Source organism: Epinephelus fuscoguttatus, linkage group LG23 (genome assembly GCF_011397635.1).
Source record: "Epinephelus fuscoguttatus linkage group LG23, E.fuscoguttatus.final_Chr_v1".
In the NCBI taxonomy this organism is placed as follows: Eukaryota; Metazoa; Chordata; class Actinopteri; order Perciformes; family Serranidae; genus Epinephelus; species Epinephelus fuscoguttatus.
The window spans coordinates 31,342,020-31,362,534 of record NC_064774.1 but is presented as its reverse complement, the minus strand read 5'-3'; the positions used below and the strand labels follow the sequence as shown (position 1 = coordinate 31,362,534).

Below are 20,515 nucleotides of genomic sequence, written 5' to 3'. Positions count from 1 at the left end.
AGATACCGATGACCAATACTATTGTGCATCCCTATTTCGTTTTCAGTTGAACTTTTGCCGCATGTCATGTTTCTATTTATTCCAGATGCTCGCTTTGAAAGCACCATGATGGATAAGAAACGGCTGATTTATGAAGTTGAAATGAGGAATTACCTCCATGATACCTCCTTATTTCACTACATAAATCTAAATAAGGTGGCAGCTGGCTGGAGGGATTGCAAGGGAGCTGAAAGCTTCTGATAAACTAAATGACAATTGCTAATAACAAGCTAGACTACTTGCTGTTGGCTATATTGTATGTCATTTCCAGTAAATATATACAATATGAAATGTGTGTTTTCTGTTTTAAAAGCAATGTTACAAATGTAGGAAGATAGCTAATAGGCTACTCACCCATCTTTTAAGTGGTCACATCTCTAGTCTTATCTTGAGCACAGCTAATAGCTGCGTTGTGTGTTTACACGAGGCAACAGCAGTGCATATTTAATGGATTCAGTGTGGCCAGAGAGCTCTGATATAAGGCGATGCTACACTATAAGCAGACGCTAGTTTCCTGTTGGGACACAGTGTCTTAATGTTCCACTCAGGAGCGACTGCTGAGTCAAGTGGGACACCTGGTAAAATTCGGTATACCAATCCAGTCTGGTGTTTGGCTTAATATCAAACCAGTTTGAAATTTTTTTACATCGGCCAAACCCTACAATCCACAGACAGTTACCACAAAACTCCGCAGTTCCTCTCTGCTCCCTCTCTACTACATATCTCGATTATTAAAGTGATTTTCTCTGTGTTATTGTGCCAGCATGTTGTGCTGTATTACCTTCCTGTGCTGAGGCCGACTGAAACCACTGATCCATTAGGGCAGAAATCAGCACACAACCCATACTCCTGTCAGAGACAAACAGGACGAGTTAACAGCATGTGTCAGCACTGCAATGAGCATCAATGTGTTTTATTCAAATATAAGTACTGTTAGTCGGCTGAAACATTTACGCTATAAATAAATTGAGTCCAGGATGAGGATGAGTGTGTGCTACCTCCAGGGTGATGCACCAGTCCAGCGTGTGTTCCTCTGTTTTCCACAAACACACCTGCCTGTCGTGGCCACAGGTGAAGAAGATGTTCTGAGAGGGGTGTGTCGCCAGGCCCCACATCTCATCTACATGACCCTACACACACACACACACACATACACACACACAGTTCAATGAAGCAGCAATCTGTTTTATCTTGTTCAATATACAATAAAATTAATTGCTTAATGTTACTACTGTGTACGTGATATTGCATCATCATAACTACACACTCTGTAGGTGTATTTGCCCAAAGAAACTGCCTTCTAAGAGCGTTCTGCAAACACTCTTAGAAAATAATATTAACTTTTAAAAACAAGTATTGGTGGGCGTTGACCCCGGACAACTCAGCTCTCAGGATCACAGGGACACGCAAATCCCTCCACCATGGCAATTCTCAGAGGAAAAAAAAAATTATAAAAAAACAAAAAACAAAAAACAAAACCCCATCAGAAATTAAAAAATTAAAATGACCTAGAATTGAAAAATGCCCACATAAATATAAATTATCATTAATATATTCGTTTTAATTATTTTACAGGGTTTGTTGAAGCTTTTCATCTACAATGTTGTTTTTCAAATTAACCAAAAAAACAACAACAACCACACTTTAAATATGTGGCTTATTAAACGTCTGTAAGCCGTTCTGTGTATTTATTTGTATTAACATTTTGTTACATAACAAATTCATGCTGTTCCTTCTCTCCAACACTTGTGGGATGAAGTGAACACTGGCTTTAGACTTTAGCCGTGTTTACTGTCTGGAAGTGGTTTCAGTCTCCCACAAACAAAAATCAAATGTGAGCAGGAGGCCAAATTCCAGTGGTCAGCAGAGAAATTGCAAACAGGCATTCTGATGCCAGCTGTTGACTGTAATCTGTTAGATCTAAACTCACTGAATAAATTTGGATATAAGATACTCAGGGCTGAATGAACACATTACAGAGTACCACAGGACAAAAATGAGCCTCTGAGCCCCTCACTCTTCTTCATCTCTGTGCAGTGTACATGAGTCTACTCAGCCCCAAGTGCCTATCATGCACACTGTACACAGTTAACAACACATGGTCCTTTGAGGAAATTTTCTTACGTAAATTGGCACTACATAAGCACAATAGTAACTGAAACAATCAAAGTTTTAAACTAGAGTTTGACAAGTGGCTCATATAGAAAGGGCCTCAAGATGCTGTTCATGGTCAGATTTTTCCTGCAATAGTCCTTTAAAGTATTAACATTCAGTGTGGCGGAGTCTGCCATTCCCACACTGGATTCAAACTGCCTTTAGGTACATGAGGGATATCAGTGAACAATATCAGTGAGCATGTATCACAGTGTTACTATTTGTGATCTTATCTCACTAGAATAAGCCCCAGTGTGTACTGTTCACTCTCTTTACACCATATAAGAGTTCTATGTTGTGGCTAAAGAAAATAAAACATTGTACTGCTGCTGATACTTATTACAAGCATTCAGCTGGCAAAGGTTAGCATTAGGTTAGGGTTATTTCTAATCAGCAGATCATACTTTCTCACAACATGATAGAAAAAAGATTACTGAGCGGCTTCTTCATTAAAACAATATTTGTTTGTTTGGCTGCACTGTAAACAGATACTCCAGTTGCTTTTCTGACAGAGTAGCTACACATGAAGTGTTTGCTGCTGTATTAAACTGCACTTGTTCATACAAACCTGTTTAGTAGCCTCAATCCAAGAATATCTACTCCTAAAAAAAGCAAACAAAAGTACACTGCATTGTTAGCATACCTGCACTATGGCCACAAACCCGTCTGAGAAGGTGCCTCTGAGGATGGCATTACGGGTCGTGCCAACTAATAGTTCCTCACCATCCACGTCTGCAAGGGTACGCACAGCCCCATAATTTTCTGGAATCTGGATAAACAATTACATTCATTAACAATCATCACTTTCTCCCTTATTTCCACAGAGCCCTCCACCAACAGCATCACACACACATACAGTTGTGGTTCACCTCACACTCTCTCTCAGGTGCCAGGTCGGCGCTCCAGCGGATGATCTTACGGTCTTTCCCTCCTCCGCTGAGCAGAGCGCCGCCCTGCAGGGTACACAGGGTAAACACGCTGCCTTCGTGCGCTCTGGTTTGTCGCATGATCTGGAAGGTCTCTGTGGGATAATAAGCTGGGTTATCGCTGTGTTTGGAGGCTAATGAGGGCCACAAGTTTTGTCACTTTGCTCATATTATTGTTTATCTTTTTTTTAAGGTTCTTCTGGCTTTAAATTTGAGAGCTTTCATTGAAATTTTGGTATTCAAACTGACAAAGCATTACACTTCATATTGACATTTCATTTTGAGTCGTGTACGTTGATCTACAGCACTGACCTTTAGCTCCTTTACCAAGTGTTTTGACATCTGCGGCTGATTTTCCCCACGTCAGGATGTTTCCTTCGGAGTCTCCGGTCAGAACATCTCCAGTCAGACTGAACACAAAGCACTGGATGAACTTCGGCTTCTTGTATTTCTAAAAAAATTGTTTTTAGAACAATCTGTTAGTACAAGTGTAAAAATAAATATTTGCTTTTTAAACTAATAACATATTTCAGCAGTACAAATCTACTTTAAGACAGATTTACACTGTAGTACACAATAGTCCAGACTGTTAATCTCTTTTGGACTTGTATAATATTTGCACTCTTCAGACTCCATGTGGTTACTCTAAAGTTTCAGTTCTTTTACTTCTGTTTCCTACTTCTCTTTCAAGTCTGAACTGAGGAAGCTTAATCAAACAATAAGGGAACTGAAGGGAATTGAAAGATACAGAAAACTGGAAAAACTATCACTGACTTTAATAAACTCAAGTCAGTCTTACTCCAAAGATGCCTTGTTTCTTGGTGAACTGTCCGGCGGTGAGTGTCCAGAAGTAGACATGGGATTTACCACAGGTGATGATGTTGGTGCTGTCGCTAGGGTTAAACTCCACAGCGAACACAGCCTCGTTGGTACTCTAAAAAACACGACACACACAAACACGTGTTAAGCATGATGCACTCACGTAGGATCCGCTCACTGTTTGACTCGCAGCATACTCTTTCAGGTGCTTTCTTTTAAGGTGTTATAAAAGCGTTCGTCGTGTTGCCATCTGATACGCGAACCTTATCTTTTCAAACTTTGCAAATAACTGGTGTTTGCTCTGTGTTTTTTTTGGAAAATCCAAACCAGTTATATTGTTATATATTATTATTGTTACATATTAGCTATGTTGGATTTTTTCTATGCTCCACAGTGGTGCAGTGGTTGGCATTGTCACCTGACAGCAAGAGGGTTCCTGGTTCAGTCCCTGGGGTGGGGCCCCACTGTGCAGAATTTGTATGATCTCCCCATCAGCGTGGGCTTTCTCTGGGTACTCTGGCTTCCTCCCACAGTCCAAAGACATGCAGGCGAGGTTAATTGGTGGCACTAAATTGGCAGTGAGTGTGAATGTTTGTCTGTCTCTATTTGCTAGCCCTGTGATAGTCTGGCGACCTGGTCAGGGTGTACCCCGCCCCAATGTCAGCTGGGATATGCTCCAACCCCTCCATGATCCCCAAAAGGATAAGATTTTTTCTAGGGACCAACTCTTCTGTGTTGTCACTTATGCCACTACATTTCCAAAAACAAAGGAGGAGAGGCTACCGGTGTATGAGACATAGAACTGCAATTGATATAATGTGTACAGTAGCACAATACTAACATTTTCTCTGTGAAGCAGATCATGGACACATTTAAACTGTTAACGATCTAATATCATCATATCGCCAACCCCTGTTTTCTAGCTCTGATAAACCCACTGTGCACTTCCTTTTAAGGACCACATGACAGCCAAAGTTCCAGTGGCAGGTGACCATGCATACAGTGTGTACAGAATGTACAGAAGCATCATTTCTACACAAAAAGCTCCATTCATGGCTGTGCTGTAAAGTGGCATATGGACTATTCCACTGCTGTGGAGAGGGGAGGGGGGTGTAATTATCTTGTTCCTGTTGGATGAACTCGTATGTTTATACAGTGTGGGTCAGCACTGAACTGCCTGCCCACTCTGAACCCGGTACACTGGATGCTACGATCCACGAGACATAACTTCTTGCACAAGCCCATTAAATTCTTGACTCGAGATGATATACAAGTTCAAACACCCACCTATACATTCCCACTGCTGCATTACGGAACACACACACACACACACACACACACACACACACACACACACACATACACATACATACAGCTGGATAAATTCACTGTATAAAATATTTACACTGTTGCCATGACAGCAGTGCTGAAATTGCTCTCAGGGAAGTTGAGGCGTTTTGGGATAAAAGCCCATAAAAGCAGAGCAGAGACACCACCGCCATCTTTCCCCCCTTTAATCTCTCCAAACAGACCTCCTTTATGAAAAGCATCTACACATTGAGCATGCAGCCACGCTGGGCATCTGGCTGCGGAACAGCCAATCTGTCACTGTGTTCACGTTCAGCAGCCTGGCTGACTGTCACGCTTTAGCTTCAGATGAAGGATTTCATTGTTTCTGTAGGGATTGTGAAACCCTGTGGTGACTGATAATTTCAAAAATGACAGATGATGCAAAACTTTCTCAGATTGTAAAGGCATGTCACTCTAAAGCAGTCAGAACCTATTAAAGGAACAGTCCAACATTTTGGGAACTAGGTTGGTTTGTCATTGAGGGTCAGATGAGACGCACAATGCAGGTGTAATGTCTATGTGAACAGAGATGTAGTCGGCTGCTAAATATTGCATGTATAGCCGATATGCCCCGACAGAAAGTTTTTTTAAACACCATATTAATTTTTGGCCACACTGCAACAGAGGAATTCCACTACAAGCTGTAAAAACAACATGAAAACATAATTTCCTTTTCTTAGATTATGTCAGTCCTGTTAGCAAGCAATCACCTATATGTCCATTAACTTCCCTAGAGGCCCAGACACATGCTGCATTTAAGTCCTCAAATCCATTGTTTTTAATGTAGACATGTGTAAGGCACACTCAAAAGTGAGAGTGGCGCCACAGTGGCAACCAAGCATCCAAGTGTCTTTTGATCAAGTCACAACATCTGCATCCTGAGACAAACAAAGTTCAACTTTGCTGAAAGACAGCAACGTGCGCTGCATGTCATGTGCCGAGGAACAACCAATCAGAGCTCATAGGTATCTTCCCTTTCTCCAGCAAATATCAGTCTATGATAAATACGGAGAAGTTAATCATTTTAGTGCAGGGCCAACCAGAGCTTTACATCTGTCCCACGGACAACATTTCGGGCCTGATACACACTTGAAGGGGAACACCACCTAAATTGAGAAATCCAGTATGTTATATCCTTGGCCTGGGAAAGTTCAATCAAAATTTGTGAACAAGAACTTCTTTCTCTCAAAACCAAAACTAGGAAGTCTAAAACTTGTGATGTCATCACTTATTAAGTCTGAACCACAGACAATAATTGGGAGACTTTGTGGAACCACAGATTGTTTTTCTTTTCTTTTTTTATCAAATGATCTTAATTCTATTGTAGTGTTCTCAGTTCTGGAACAGGAAATGTACCCATTCCCCTGGTTGCTCTCAGTTTCATCTAGAACATATGTCACCATTCACTGTCTATGGAGCAGCTGCAGACATTACACCTTCGGTCAAATACACAGGATATAGTTTTATACAGTCCATGGTAGCAACAGTCATGTTTAGTCACTGTATAAACTCAATAATATCTCACTGGAAACAAATCTAACATGTCAATAACATATACATTCCTCCTGACATCACAATGCATGACCTGGACTTTGCGGACAACCTGGCTCTGATTAGTCATACCCGCGTTGCACTCCAGGAGATGACCAGCAATCTCCAAGAGTACAGAGCAAAGGTTGGTCTACGGATCAGCCACGAGAAGACCAAAGCCATGACCGTCGGACAGGATCAACACCACCCACCACTCACTCTAGGCGAGTATGACATCGAGTACATCGAGAACTTCACCTATCTTGGTAGTAACATTTCGAGCACAGGAGATGTGGAGAAAGACGTATGAACAAGAATCGGCACAGCTGCAAGAGTGTTCCAACAGCTACGCAACATATGGTCATCCAAAGCTATCACTACGGACATCAAGCTATGCCTGTGCATGTCAGTGGTCATTCCAACAGCGACATACGCCTGCGAGATGTGAATGAGGACTGCCAGCATGACCAACATGTTGGATGTCTTCCACCGACGATGCCTCAGAACCATCTTGAGGATCTCATGGCGAGACCACATCACCAACAATGAGGTGATGAGAAAGGCAGGGGTGACGCTACTGTCTGACATGGTTTCTGACAGGAGAAGAAGAATGGCCGGACACGTACTCCGACTGCCAAGAGAAAGACCAGCGAGTGGGCGGCAAGAAGAAGAGAGGTAGGCCAAAGAAGACATGGAGACAGACATTTAAGGAAGACCTAAGCGAGATAGGTGTCAGCTTGCATGGTGCAAGGAGGGTCACCAGGGACCGGAGCAAATGGAAAGGACTCGTTGCTCAATGTTCCAATAGGAACGTGAGCAACTAAGTCTAAGTAAGTAAATAAGTCATCACAATTCTGAGTGAAAAAAGTAAGGTTATCTAAGCATGGAGAACAGACATCAGTATCAATCATTAATCCTGCTCTCTGTCCCCCCTCTACTGAGGAGACTCACTGTTTGCAGGTTGGCTGTGTCTGGTACATTTTCAGATCAATCAATCAATCAATCAATCAATTTTATTTATAAAGCCCAATATCACAAATCACAATTTGTCTCACAGGGCTTTACAGCATACGACATCCCTCTGTCCTTATGACCCTCACAGCAGATAAAGAAAAACTCCCCAAAAAAACCCTTTAACGGGGAAAAAAACGGTAGAAACCTCAGGAAGAGCAACTGAGGAGGGATCCCTCTTAAAAGTATTAAGGCCAATTTGAAGTGGATCGGACGAAATCCCTAGGAGGAGTTCATTCAAATTTGTCATTGTTTGTCCAATGGGCCCTGTTTAAGGCCAAAACACACCGGCGCCGTACGACGTGCGTCAAAACAGCCGCCCCCATTATTTTCTATTTACAAACCCACACCGACGGCGGCTCGACGCGCGTCGACGTGCCGCAGCACTTTACGCTCTTGTCCTATTTTTCCAGCATCGCCACCCTTGAAAAAGCGCTATTTTGAACTTCCCAGCCTAGCGGACTGGAGTGTGCAATAGAAATCTGGTTGACGCCCTGCAGCGCGACGCTTTTTCTGTGTGTTGGGGGCGGCACTTGACTCGAGTCAATGACGCTGCTGTCACATGACGCTGCCGGTGTGTTTTGGCCTTTTGACTACACACAGACAGCTTTCATTTTAGTTTGTCTTTAACAGTTTCTGTTAGCCCCGCTAGCATGATGTGCTTTTGCAGACTGCAACTGTAACCCATAATAGCGGTGAATGAGAGACTGCGGACAGAGTGGATTGAAATATGGCTTTCTACAAGCTGAACATGTGTATTGATGTAGTGAAGGTTTTATTGCACTTACTTAGCCGAGAGTAACAAGCGTAGTTGTCATCAACTAGAGTAATCTTGAAGTTATATTCCCTTGATCTGCACCACGGCCTCTCTACTGTTGTCTGACTTCACTCTGGTGTGTGTGTGTGTGTGTGTGTGTATGTGTGTGCTTTGAGGAGGAGGTCAGCCCTGACATGCAGAGAGCAGGAGAGAGGCTGCAGCATGATGATACATGAAACCAAAACTTTGAAAGGTAACAATGAAAAAGCTGATGACGTCAGAGCCTATTATTACTACAGTCTTGATTAATTTTGCCTCAGGCCGTTAATACCAGGGGCCATATTCACAAACATTCTGAGAGTACTCTAAGGGAGCTCCTAACTTAGACTAAAAACTTTTAGTAAGGAGTTAGTTTAGGAGTGATTTAGGAAAGTTCTAAGAGCAACTCTGAGCAAGGAAGGGACAGAAACTTTTACATTACTGAGGGGATGTGGTTTATCCTGTTGCTAGGTGTGATGCTTTCTTTTAACAGATGTGATTGGTTGTCACAGACATGCCCTTTTGTGGGCCTGCAAGGTGTGGAAACCCAGTGGAAATGAAATGAACTGCTGACTATGAAAGTGTTGTCATTGTTAGCGTGATCACTCTGCTGATGGAAGATTGTCCATCACTGCGCACTGCTGCATTTTTCCAGTTTTCCAAATATTTTAGCATTGTGATCATTTTATTTTTGGCATTATAGCATTATTTTGTTAGGTGGGAAATGTGTGCATATCCCAAATGAGATCGACCACAAACATTATCCCTGCACAATTTCATCTGTAGCATTTCATTTACTCACTGTCATTCAGTGTTTGGAGACCATTTCTCCGACCTCTTTGTGTTTCCACCATTTTCTCCTCTGCTTAGGAAACTCTTAAGTCTCTTAAAAGTCCTCCTCCCTGCTCCTAACAGTTTTGAGCTCTCTTAAGGTCTAAGATGCTTTGTGAATAACTTTTATCTTTACAAGGACCTAGTCTTAACTTTAAGGGGAATTTCTAAGAAAACGTCACAATTCTAAGAATTTTCCTAGAATGTCGTCACTAGGAGCAACTCTTAGCACTAGAGAGCTTTGTGAGTACGGCCCCAGGTCTCTGTACTCATCCCTAGCCAGGCCACTCTGAGGTTGCTTCTGGGCTGGATGTGGTCCACGGGCTGCCAATTGAGTAGGCCTGGCCTATAACATCACAAACTCGAGTTTTAGCACTCTAGCCTTTAGGCTTAAGTGAAGAGTTGTTTGTGTTAACCAATGTTTTTGGACTGTCTTAGACCAAAGGAATAACATGTGAGACTTTTGAAAATGGGTATAGGATCAGCTCTGATCTCAAGATTTCTGGTTAGTAGGATATGATACAGGGCTAGTTATGGTTGCTTTGCAACTTCAGGCACAACCTGTCTCTGTGCATTTGATAGTTGGCACAGAGTTGGCACAATAGATGCACCCAGCACAGTCCTCATGTTTTCCAGGTAGTTAAAGGCACAGCATGTGTCCTTTCCTAAGGCTGGAGATATACTTGCTTTTAACTACGCGTTTCTGTGTGCATGACAGCTGCCCCGCATATCCTGCATCCATCTGGAGTGCAAATTTTCCCAGTGGCCACTCACAGTATTGCAGTGAAAAAAATCCCCTGCAGCCCAAAAGGCATTTTCTCCATAGACCACTGTTACCAAAGAAACATCTGTAAACTGTTGACAGGACACCTTGAACTGCAAACAAAGCCAATTACGACTCTCTCTGTTGTGAATTTTTGATCCGTGGAGGTTTGATATTTGTAAAATGTTCCGTGAGCCAAGAAACATGATGTAAAAATCTGTGACATCATCACAATGTAAAGTCAGCCAAATGAGAGAAACACTACTGTGCATATTCAGTGGGCCATATATCGCAGTAAACCCAAAAGGTAGGAACTTTTTGGTGCACGCACCAGGGGAGAATCTTTAAGTAACACACGTGGTACATATTCATATATATATCCATATATTCATACAATTCATATGTGAATTCTGTTAATGACGCAATCAGTTGTCCATACAAACATGTAGTTAAAAAGCAAGTATATCTCTGATCTAAAACCAAAATTGTATTTTACTTTTTTACCATCTTTAGAGGTGTTCACGCCCAAATTATAGCAACTATTTTATTATTGTACTTTTGAAATACATTTCATATAGTATCATTTTATTATTATGTGTTCAGTGTAGTCACATAAGATTAATTGTATAATACAAAATATAAGTTTAAGTATACAGTATGTATAACTGTTGTTCACAGTTCTAATAAAGAAGCCTTATCACTGTAAAAGGTTGAAATTTCATATCCTTAAGGCTGTACGGTTCATTTACACCTGGCTGTTGTTTACCTTGATCTCTGCATGCTTTGTCCCCTTGTTGCAGTCCCACACTGACAGCATGTGTTCATTAGAGTCGTCGATCACACACAGGAATGCTCCAGAATCCTGGAAACAACATCCACAACAAGTAAACATTGTAAACTCAGTATAATGTAAATTTCCACAGCACTAATTCACTTAATCCATCACTACAACAAAGTCATGTCATACTCACCACACTACTGAGAACGCTCTCTCTACTTTATGCAAACAGTGTTGTCACTGCTGAATGTTTCCAGTCGCTTCTATTTTGCCTTTTTTTTTGTCTATGTCAAAAACAATATTCCTCTGAATATGACATGACTCTGGAATTGTAAAAATAAGTTTAGTGTTGAGAAAATGAGTATCAAACTGAATTTATCAAAACAGATGGCAGGGGAAATATCTAAGGCCTGGTTCTCACTGCAGTTGAGGTAAATCATTCGTAAAGATCTATTTGAGAATCTGCAGTACGTTAAAATCGCAATCAACTCACAGCAAAGGAGAATGCAACAGATCCCACTCCCCTCTGGAAGGTTCCCAGGCCGATCTGCTGCAGGGTGACCAGGGTGGTGGAGTCCCAGATATGAACACAAGGCTGCAGGGGCTGATATATAAATAAACACACACACACACACACACACACACACACAAACAAACTTTACTTACACTCATATTCAACAGATTGTTGAAGCTACCATTACTAGTTATTTTAAAACAATATTTGGCAACTTTTTTAGTTTTACTGAATGTTAACATGCAGTCGAAAAATAATAAAGCAAAACACTTTGGAACTGTGTATTTAAGGTCCAGTGTGTAGGATTTAGGGGGATATATTGGCAGAAACGGAATATAAAAAGTATGTTTTCTTTAGTGTATGATCACCTAAAAATTATAATCTTTATGTTTTCGTTACGCCAATATCTACACAGGGAATGGGTCGTCATTTATGGAGCTCACCATGTTTCACTGCTATGTTTCTACAGTGGCCCAGAACGGACAACCCAGCACTTAGTACGTTTACATGACATTAGAGAAAAAGGATTTATTTCGTTAGTCCAACTAAAACCGGACTTTTAAAACATATGTAAACATGTTAAATTGAATTTCTCAAAGACAGACTAACACATCCAGATAATGTGATTGGGAGTTGAATTACTCCTGCATATATACAGTCAGTCGGACCCAAACTGGCCAAGGTACTCTGCGCATTCTCCACAGTTTTCACCCTAGGCTTTGATCCGGAAGTCGAATAGTGATAAATGCGTAACAGAAGAAGAAGCTGGTAGTTGCATAGCGAAATCTACATCAAGAGCTGTGCATTTTTGGACGGACAAGAAGACACAATTCATGCTGTGTCAGCAAAAAAACAGTTAATTATTTTTTAATACATGGATGGGAGGAAAACACAGAATGAAGATTGTTTGTTCTGTGACATAATAGGTCAACTGGAAAAAGGTCCATTACTAATAAGCTGAAAGAGCAGAGTCGGACATACTTAAGTCAATAAACTGATTTCCCTCCTGTGCTTGTATACTGGGACAGGGACAGTAGTCCAATTAAATGGCCTAATCGAGCTAAAAACGTAGCTCGACTTAACTGTGCATGTAAACATACTGACTGTCCCTAGATAGAGCCATCTGCATTTTCATGTTTTGGCATTGGCCACCATTGTTAGCTGCTCCTCTGCGACTAGCAGTGTAAGAAAAGGGCTGATTTATGATGTTTAATCAGTGTCTGTTTGTTTTGGAGAGGAGGAGACCTTTGTGAATAATTCAGCTTATGGTAAAAACCTCCTGAACATCTGGACCCAAAATTAAGTAAGTACACATTAAGTTACCAATGAAAAAACAGTAAGCGTACATTAGCAGGTGCTGGGAAAGCAGCCTGTCTGCCATGTGCCAAACAGCATCACAAAAACACTGATTTGTAAATTTTTTTTTTTTTTTTTTTTAAAAACCTGCTTTATTCTGCGTTTTTACAAGTTTAAATCACCTGGTCTATTTGTTTTGGAAAGGAGGAGACCTCTGCAGATAATTCGGCTCCCCGTAAAAACCTCCTGAACAATGAACACTGAAAGAATTCTAACCAGGAGAAGTTTCAGCTGGTTGAAATCTGCAATCCTCACCGCTAGATGCCAACTAATCCTGTACACACAAGTGTGCACAAAGAATGTATATTACATTTAAAGAAGTAACTATAGCATATGTAGTGGATTAAAGTGCATCAGAATGATATCACAGCAGTAGTCACCTTCCCGTCTTTATCCACCCCTGCTGTCTGGCCAGATGCCACTCGTACCTTGTCAGGATGGAGGGTAAGACTGTAGAGAGAACAAACAGAATTTTACTTAATAACAAAGAGGGGTTGTACAAAGCTATTCATATATATTCCCAATTGCAACATATCCACATATGTAACTATATTCACCATTGCAAAATGACAAGTGTACTTTATGGTCAAATAAAGAGACACCTTTTGGTTGTGTTGTCTCTTCACTCCAGCACGTTGGATTTGAAACAAAACAACAACTCGGAGGTTTAAGTTCTGACTCTCTGCTTTATTTGAGGATGTTTACATCCAATTTAGTCGCACAGTGTAGGAATTGTATCCATGTCTAGAAATAGTCCCCCAGTTGTAGGGGAGCAAAAGTAATTCAACTAATTAAAGGTTCAGAGTGTATGTCTGAAGAAAGATAGATGATTGTTAAGGCTCATTCCCAGGTCCTCAAATACTGCTGCTTTGAGTTTATGGTTTGGATATTTGATGAGCTGGGAATGAGATATTTCAGGGGACATAAACAGAAGAGAAACACATTGTGACTGGAGGGGTCTTTAATTATACTCATACAGCTGCATTAATGGGTTGTCTTTGGCTTCTGGTGGGCAGTGGAACAAGCAGTAACATCTGACATATTTTCACCTTATAGTGATAAATGTGTTTGAAAATAGCTGCCTGTTCAGCAAACACAGAGCAACAATAGCATTCTAGGTGGTGTTTGTGTCCACCTGGTGAATGTAAGTTTAATATCCTCTCACTTTTAGATCTGATTTTGGTCTCCACCAGCTCCTGAGACAATTATCTGTTTCTTTAGCTACTAAATGTTTCAATATGTTCACCTGTTAGTCTCTAACTGTGTCTGTCTGCATCTTTGATTTGCTTAAATGGGTTTGGAGTTGTGTTGACTGATGGCTAATTCTGCCACTTGGAGAAACATCAACCAATCAGAGCTTTGTAGGCAGGATTACGGCCCTATATAGCAAACTAGCTACATAATTATATCCATTCATCATCTTAGTACCAGCTGTTTATATCTACATAAGGAGCAGGTCCTCCACCATGAGATATTGTTTCTACAGTAGCACAAACAGAAAAAACAAACACAGGATATAGATAGGGCCAACAGCATTTTGCATTTTCGTGTCTAACACCACAATTCTCCTACACGCTTGGTACACGGGAGAAGTTTCAGTTGGAACATACTTTCTACATATTTCTTAAATAGTCTTGAAGAACCTGCTCCTAGTAGTTGCTATAGTGTTGTAAAAATGGTGTTGGTGGGATGGATACAATTAACATAAATATTATGTGAGACTGAATAATGACATGAAGCTAAATCATGCTGATTATCAGGCTACCTAAAATGCCCTTAAAGTCCAAAGTCAGCACTTTAACCTTATAGTCCTTGTTTCAATTTAAATCCAATGCACTAGAGAACATGACCAAAGACATAAAAATGTGTCACTGCCTTAATAATAACAGACTACAGTGTGGGAACAGTTAAAATGTAGCTTGCCCCAAAGCCTTTAAGTGCCACTTGGAAACCAAAGTAAGTCCCCTGTTATTTTAGAAATATACATATTTGGCCATATATCAAAGTCATATAACTGTTATTTTACAGAAACCCCCCCCCATTCCTTTTATTTTTCCATATACCAAAGAAGCACTTGTATCTATTCCAATTCTATATATTCATGCCAAACCCATAGAACTGGTGAGGTGTCCAAGCCTGAGACTGGATCCAGTTTCCCCATGTTTCCTATGCTTCTGGGCCCCAAAAGTTGGTGAAAAAAAATATTTTATGTGCACTAGTGAACTTTGGCATCTCAAGCCCTTTTCATTCATTTATCCAAAACACACACTACATGAATATAAAACTAAATAACCCTATATAATAGATTGTTTTTGGCCTCGGATCAGTCTGAGATTGTCAGCTAACTCCCCAAAATAAGTCTCACTATGTGGTCAGGTTGCTCATGACTTCATTTTGAGCCTAGCAGTTTGGATTTGGGATTCATTGTGATTTGATATAAGGCACTTTACTCTAATGAAGTCTGTGTTAATGGTATTCACATAATGGTATTGCCACACATCAAGCAGCAGGAAAGTTCCCTGCCTCTGAGACCTGATATGGACCTGTTTCCTTTTATCTTAGCTTAAAAAGAGACATCAGATCACATCTATTCTTTGAGCTGAGTGTTATTTTGTACACTTTTTATGCTTAAAGTGGTTTAGAGACACGTGGTGACATGTCAGTGTGCTGATCGCCTCCTAAATCTCTAGTACATACAGTACTCGCCTCCAGCAGCCTTATGAACCCTGGGTTGAGTTCAGTCTTAAGTTAAGCAGAAAATAACTCTTTATGTGCCCCTGGCTCAGTGATGGCCAATATGTTGTTACCTCTTAACAGGGTTGAATAGACGTTAAAATGTGACAAGATCCAGCGTGCTGTAATGATTTATATTTAGTTACTGTATTTTTCTCGCATGCTTCCACACTGAAAGAAGAATCCAAAAAACTTTCTTCATGAATTCAAGTAATCCGGGACTGGATTTAGCAGCAAAACTATATAAAGACCAAGTCTCATTTATCCAGTTGTATGCTCAGTACTTCACAAATCTGTGCATTTTTTTGCTAAAACCTTACAATATAAAACACTTCCACTCCTGAGCCCATGGTCATGTATGAGCTCCACTTGAGCAGAGCTAAAACGCACATATGCATGCCCAAGCAGGCTACTCAGCTGTGCATGAGACTATTTGTACTTTCGTATTTTAAATCGTAATGTTTTGGCGAAAAACATTAAAAAACAACGGGAAGTCCTGAGCATATAACTGGATAAATGAGACATGGATTATACTGCATGAGTTGTGTGAGAGTTTGTATACCAATGTTTTCATATAGTTTTACTAAATGTGGTCCCTGAAGACATACTAAAGAACATTCCCCTTTTTTGGATTCTCCGTTGACTGTGGAGGCTTATACAGTAAGACGAACAAAGTCTTCACAATTCAAGGTAATTCAGGTTGAGTAAATGATGTACAAATGATCATTTTTAAGGTTAAGTATTTGTTAAACCCTTTGAACTGAAGACTATTTTTTGCTTTGATTTTCACGTTCTTCCTTTACAGGCTTATGACATACAACTGTAAAACAGTCAGGCCATATAATGTTATTTTCAGATTACCATGGATTAGGCTACTCAGAACTGTTATCAATGTTCATTTCAGTGGTACTATGCAGTACATGTACTCAAATTAGAATCCTTGCCTGTATATACAGTACACTCACCAGCCACTTTTTAGGTACACCTGTTCAACTGCTTGTTAATGCAAATAGCTAATCAGCAAATCATGAGGCAGCAACTCAATACACTTACGCATGTAGACATGATCAAGACGACCTGCTGAATTTCAAACCAAGCATCAGAATTGGGAAGAAGGTGATTTAAGTGACTTTGAACATGGTATGGTTGTTGGTGCCAGATGGGCTGGTCTGAGTATTTCAGAAACTGCTGATCTACTAGGATTTTCACGCACAACCATCTCTGGGGTTTACAGAGTATGGTCCGAAAAAGAGAAAATATCCAGTGAGTGACAGTTCTCTAGGTGAAAATGCCTTGTTGATGCCAGAGGTCAAGGAGAATAGCCAGACTAGTTCAAGACTACAGTGACTCAAATAACCACTCGTTACAACCAAGGTAACACGTCAACCAGTGGACATTTTGTACCAAATTCAAGGAAATTCCCTAAAGGCCTTTCTTGAAATATTGCATTCTCAAAAATGAGAAGGATGCAAGGTCACAGTGACCATTGAGCTTTGACTGCCAAAATCTAATCAGTTGACAAACCACAGTCACAGTGACCTTGGCCTTTGATCCATGACCACTAAATTCTAAACAGTTTATTGTTGAGTCCAAGTGGACATTTGAGCCAACGTTAAAGGTATTTTCTCAAGCTCTTCTTGAGATATCACGTTCACAAGAATAGTACATACTGATCGACAGACAATGTGAAAACAAAATGCTTTCAGCCATGGCTATTGTGGGCGCAGAGGCATAAAACATCCCAAAAAAAGCCACATCTGAGTCCTGTTTCGGAGCCTAGCTGTGTCATGTCTTTAGACCATCCAAGACCAAGTGCATGCAGTCCAGCATTTCTCATCTCCTTCACAGAAAATATGGGTATAAGTGTGTTTCCCAAAATGTTGATCTATTGCTCTAAGTATAGATGCAGATGATATAAAGTGCCTTTCACTAACCAGCGGACACAATCGGTGTGTTTGCGATAGTGACGTTGTGTGCGGTTGTTGATGTGGTAAAGCACAACTACACAGGCGATGAAGTACACTGCCTCGCCCGTGGGAAGAAAGTACAGATTGGCCCGGCAGTCCCGTCCCCGGTAACCATAGCTGGCATGACAGGGTCAAGGAGACATTCATGTTGACTATTGATCCATTTAATTCATTAAGGTACCTTTTTTCCCCAACGTGAAATTTTTATTATTATCTATGTGAAAATGTGAGTTTATAATTTATTTACTTTTTACTGAGTTTAATTAACAAGAAGACTATTTTAGTTTTGTGAGCTGTCCCTCTAAACATATGCCACCCACAGCTTTACAGATCATACTTCATGTGTGGTTGATGCTGCTCTCACAGACACTAGACAATTAAAGAGATACTTTCCAATACAGAGAGTGTGGCTTGAACCCAGGAAATGACCACACAGTCAAATCAGCAGTCTGAATGTAACATAACCCTCATAAAGATGAACAAGAGGCTGAACACTGCTGTGGCATTCTAGAAGGATACACCCAGTCCAACTCCAGTCTCTCAGAGGGCGGCTCCATCTTCAGGTCTTCATAGTTCTGGATGTTAGAGGGGATGTACATGGTTATCGGCCGGCCTCGGATGAACATTTTGATTGACTGTCCTGGAAGACAAACACAGCAGAGGACCAGTTATGTAGCAGTAATACACAGACAGGCAGACAAAGACAAGTGTTTGATTGTTTATTTTCCTTTATATTTTCCTATTCCTTATTTCTCTTACGTCATTTGCCATATATCATGAATTACCAAAGAATTATTGTTTACCAAAACTGCAGACACACCTTTAAGATTTTAATACTGGCATTTTTATTTATTTATTTATTTTTTTTTGCAGTTTTAGTGTATCTACTATGTTCTCAAAACATTCTGTGAAGATTTTTCTCAAGATCTGCCAAATAAGAAATAGCACTTAACTCAGTTTCTACATATAAAAGACAGCACTGACTGAATTTCAGAGCTTGTCTGCACAGGCCAGGTGCACAGAGATCAGCTAAGATTTTCTCCAAATACAAAAATCAAAAGTGGCTATAACTGACATTTTTACAATAAAAATGTATGAGAAAACAATGTGAAAGGGGTCACTTGTAGTACTGAACCTACAGAGAATTATCAGCTGAATCTGCAGCACCCTTTGGCTTTATGAAGCTTTACAGTGAGTTTCAGCTCATTGTTAAACTGTCCTGCCCACAACTGTATTGCTCATATTTACTCTCAGGGCTCTTATAAAGTTGTTTTTGGCAGTGGCCGGCGGGTGTTTTCAGAGATGAAGCTCCGGTAAAGTTACTACACACCATCTGCTCTGCAGCTAACAGCAGACAGACTGGCTGATGGACACAGTGGAACATGCAGCAGCTAAAGAGAGATATTTTTCTCGGAAGGTGGTGGAGACCAAAAACAGAGCTAAAAGAAGACTGAATATTGGACTTACATACATCAGGTAGACAGAAACACAACTCCAACTGAATGCTAATGTTGCTCTGTGTCTGCTAAATGTGGAAATTAGCAACTGTTTCCTAGTAATTTTGCCATATCAGCTTTCATGTGAATAATGGTATGTAAATGTTGTGTTCACAACTTGTTTCTGCTGCCCTCAAGTAGCTAAAAAAAAAAAAAAGTTATTGCAGGTTTAAGATTTCCTTATAAAAAACAGAGGTGTACAAAAGTGCTCTCGTTAGGACACGTACTGCACATACTGCGGCCCACCAACCCAATAAATGCTCCCAGCGGTTGACGTAATGAGAGTTGGTTTTGGCCAGCTCATCTGAAAAGTTTATGGCAACCGGCTTGTAACCAACAATCTTATATCACAATTAAATGTATTTATTTGCCAATGTATGTATGTATGTATGTATGTATTCACCAAGGTCTTATTTCTTTTGTGTGTTTCATTGCACCGTAGCAAATGTATGGGCCTTGGGTGTTTGCTGCTGAGTGACTGAGAGGATATTGATTGTGACTGATATTTGGCTGGAGACTGTAAACTGAACTGCCCTATTTTGGGACAAATAAAGTTGTTTGAATTGAATTAAATTGAATTAAACGGTGAGGTAAAAAATATTCTAAAAACATTTTAGGCTAGAAATAGGCAATGCAGTAACAGAATCTTGGTTTATATTTAAACAGCCCTGCTTATTTTCACCGATTGATCTATTTTTTTAGCCTCTATTTTGACAATACAGTAAGCCCACTTCTGTGGCAACTTCCTGTTCACAAACTCTTGTTTTACAGCTAAACAGTGCACAAAAATATGTCTCTGAAAACATTCCAGACAAGAACCAGGCAACATAGTAACAGAATCTTGGTTTCTACTTGATCAGCACTGCTTAGTTGTACAGTTTGAATTCTGTATTTTCAGCCTCCGTTTCTGCAATACAGGAGAAAGTATGTTGTTAGCTTCCTGTTCACAAATTCTCGTGTTACAGCTGAACAGTGCACTAAAATATGTTTGTGAAGATATTTTAGGCAAGAAAGACGCAGTGCAGTGACAGAAACTTTGTTTATATTTGATCAGCACTGCCTACGTTTACAGTTTGGTCTGAGTTTGACAGAGAAAGAGAAAGACAGGCGTTTCTCTCTCTCTCTCTATACTCTGTGTGTCGATGGTGAGGGGCATACAAATATGAGGAAGTACAATTTGTACACTGAGCAACAGCTTAAGAGATTTTGACTTACACTGAGAGCTTTATTTAAACTGGGCATACATAACAAAGTAACTATCTTATTATCTTATTAAGTTTTTTCATTCAATAAGATGGCAAATAACACAAAGCAACATTATCATGCCATTCTTTTGTGTCCACTTCATGAATCTAAGTCCAATATTCAGTCCTCTCAGTCTGGTTGTACTGGTCAGCTGCCAGCAGGAAGCTGTCTGTGTGCGTGGCTTGTGGAACAGTGAATGGGACATTG

At 40.4% G+C, this 20,515-nt stretch overlaps 1 protein-coding gene across 1 annotated transcript in view; it reads right to left on the bottom strand.

Moving 5' to 3' along the window:
- The window catches only part of eml3 (EMAP like 3), a 77,706-nt gene that overhangs the window by 7,690 nt on the left and 49,501 nt on the right, over positions 1-20,515 (bottom strand). The window contains exons 8-18 of the mRNA XM_049567799.1: positions 18,087-18,207; positions 17,535-17,684; positions 13,248-13,317; positions 11,491-11,601; positions 10,986-11,081; positions 3,919-4,053; positions 3,432-3,570; positions 3,063-3,214; positions 2,837-2,962; positions 1,038-1,169; positions 821-888 (exon numbers count right to left, since the gene is read on the bottom strand). Of these exons, the coding sequence (XP_049423756.1) occupies positions 821-888; positions 1,038-1,169; positions 2,837-2,962; positions 3,063-3,214; positions 3,432-3,570; positions 3,919-4,053; positions 10,986-11,081; positions 11,491-11,601; positions 13,248-13,317; positions 17,535-17,684; positions 18,087-18,207 (1,300 nt within the window). The remainder of the gene's footprint in view (positions 1-820; positions 889-1,037; positions 1,170-2,836; positions 2,963-3,062; positions 3,215-3,431; positions 3,571-3,918; positions 4,054-10,985; positions 11,082-11,490; positions 11,602-13,247; positions 13,318-17,534; positions 17,685-18,086; positions 18,208-20,515) is intronic.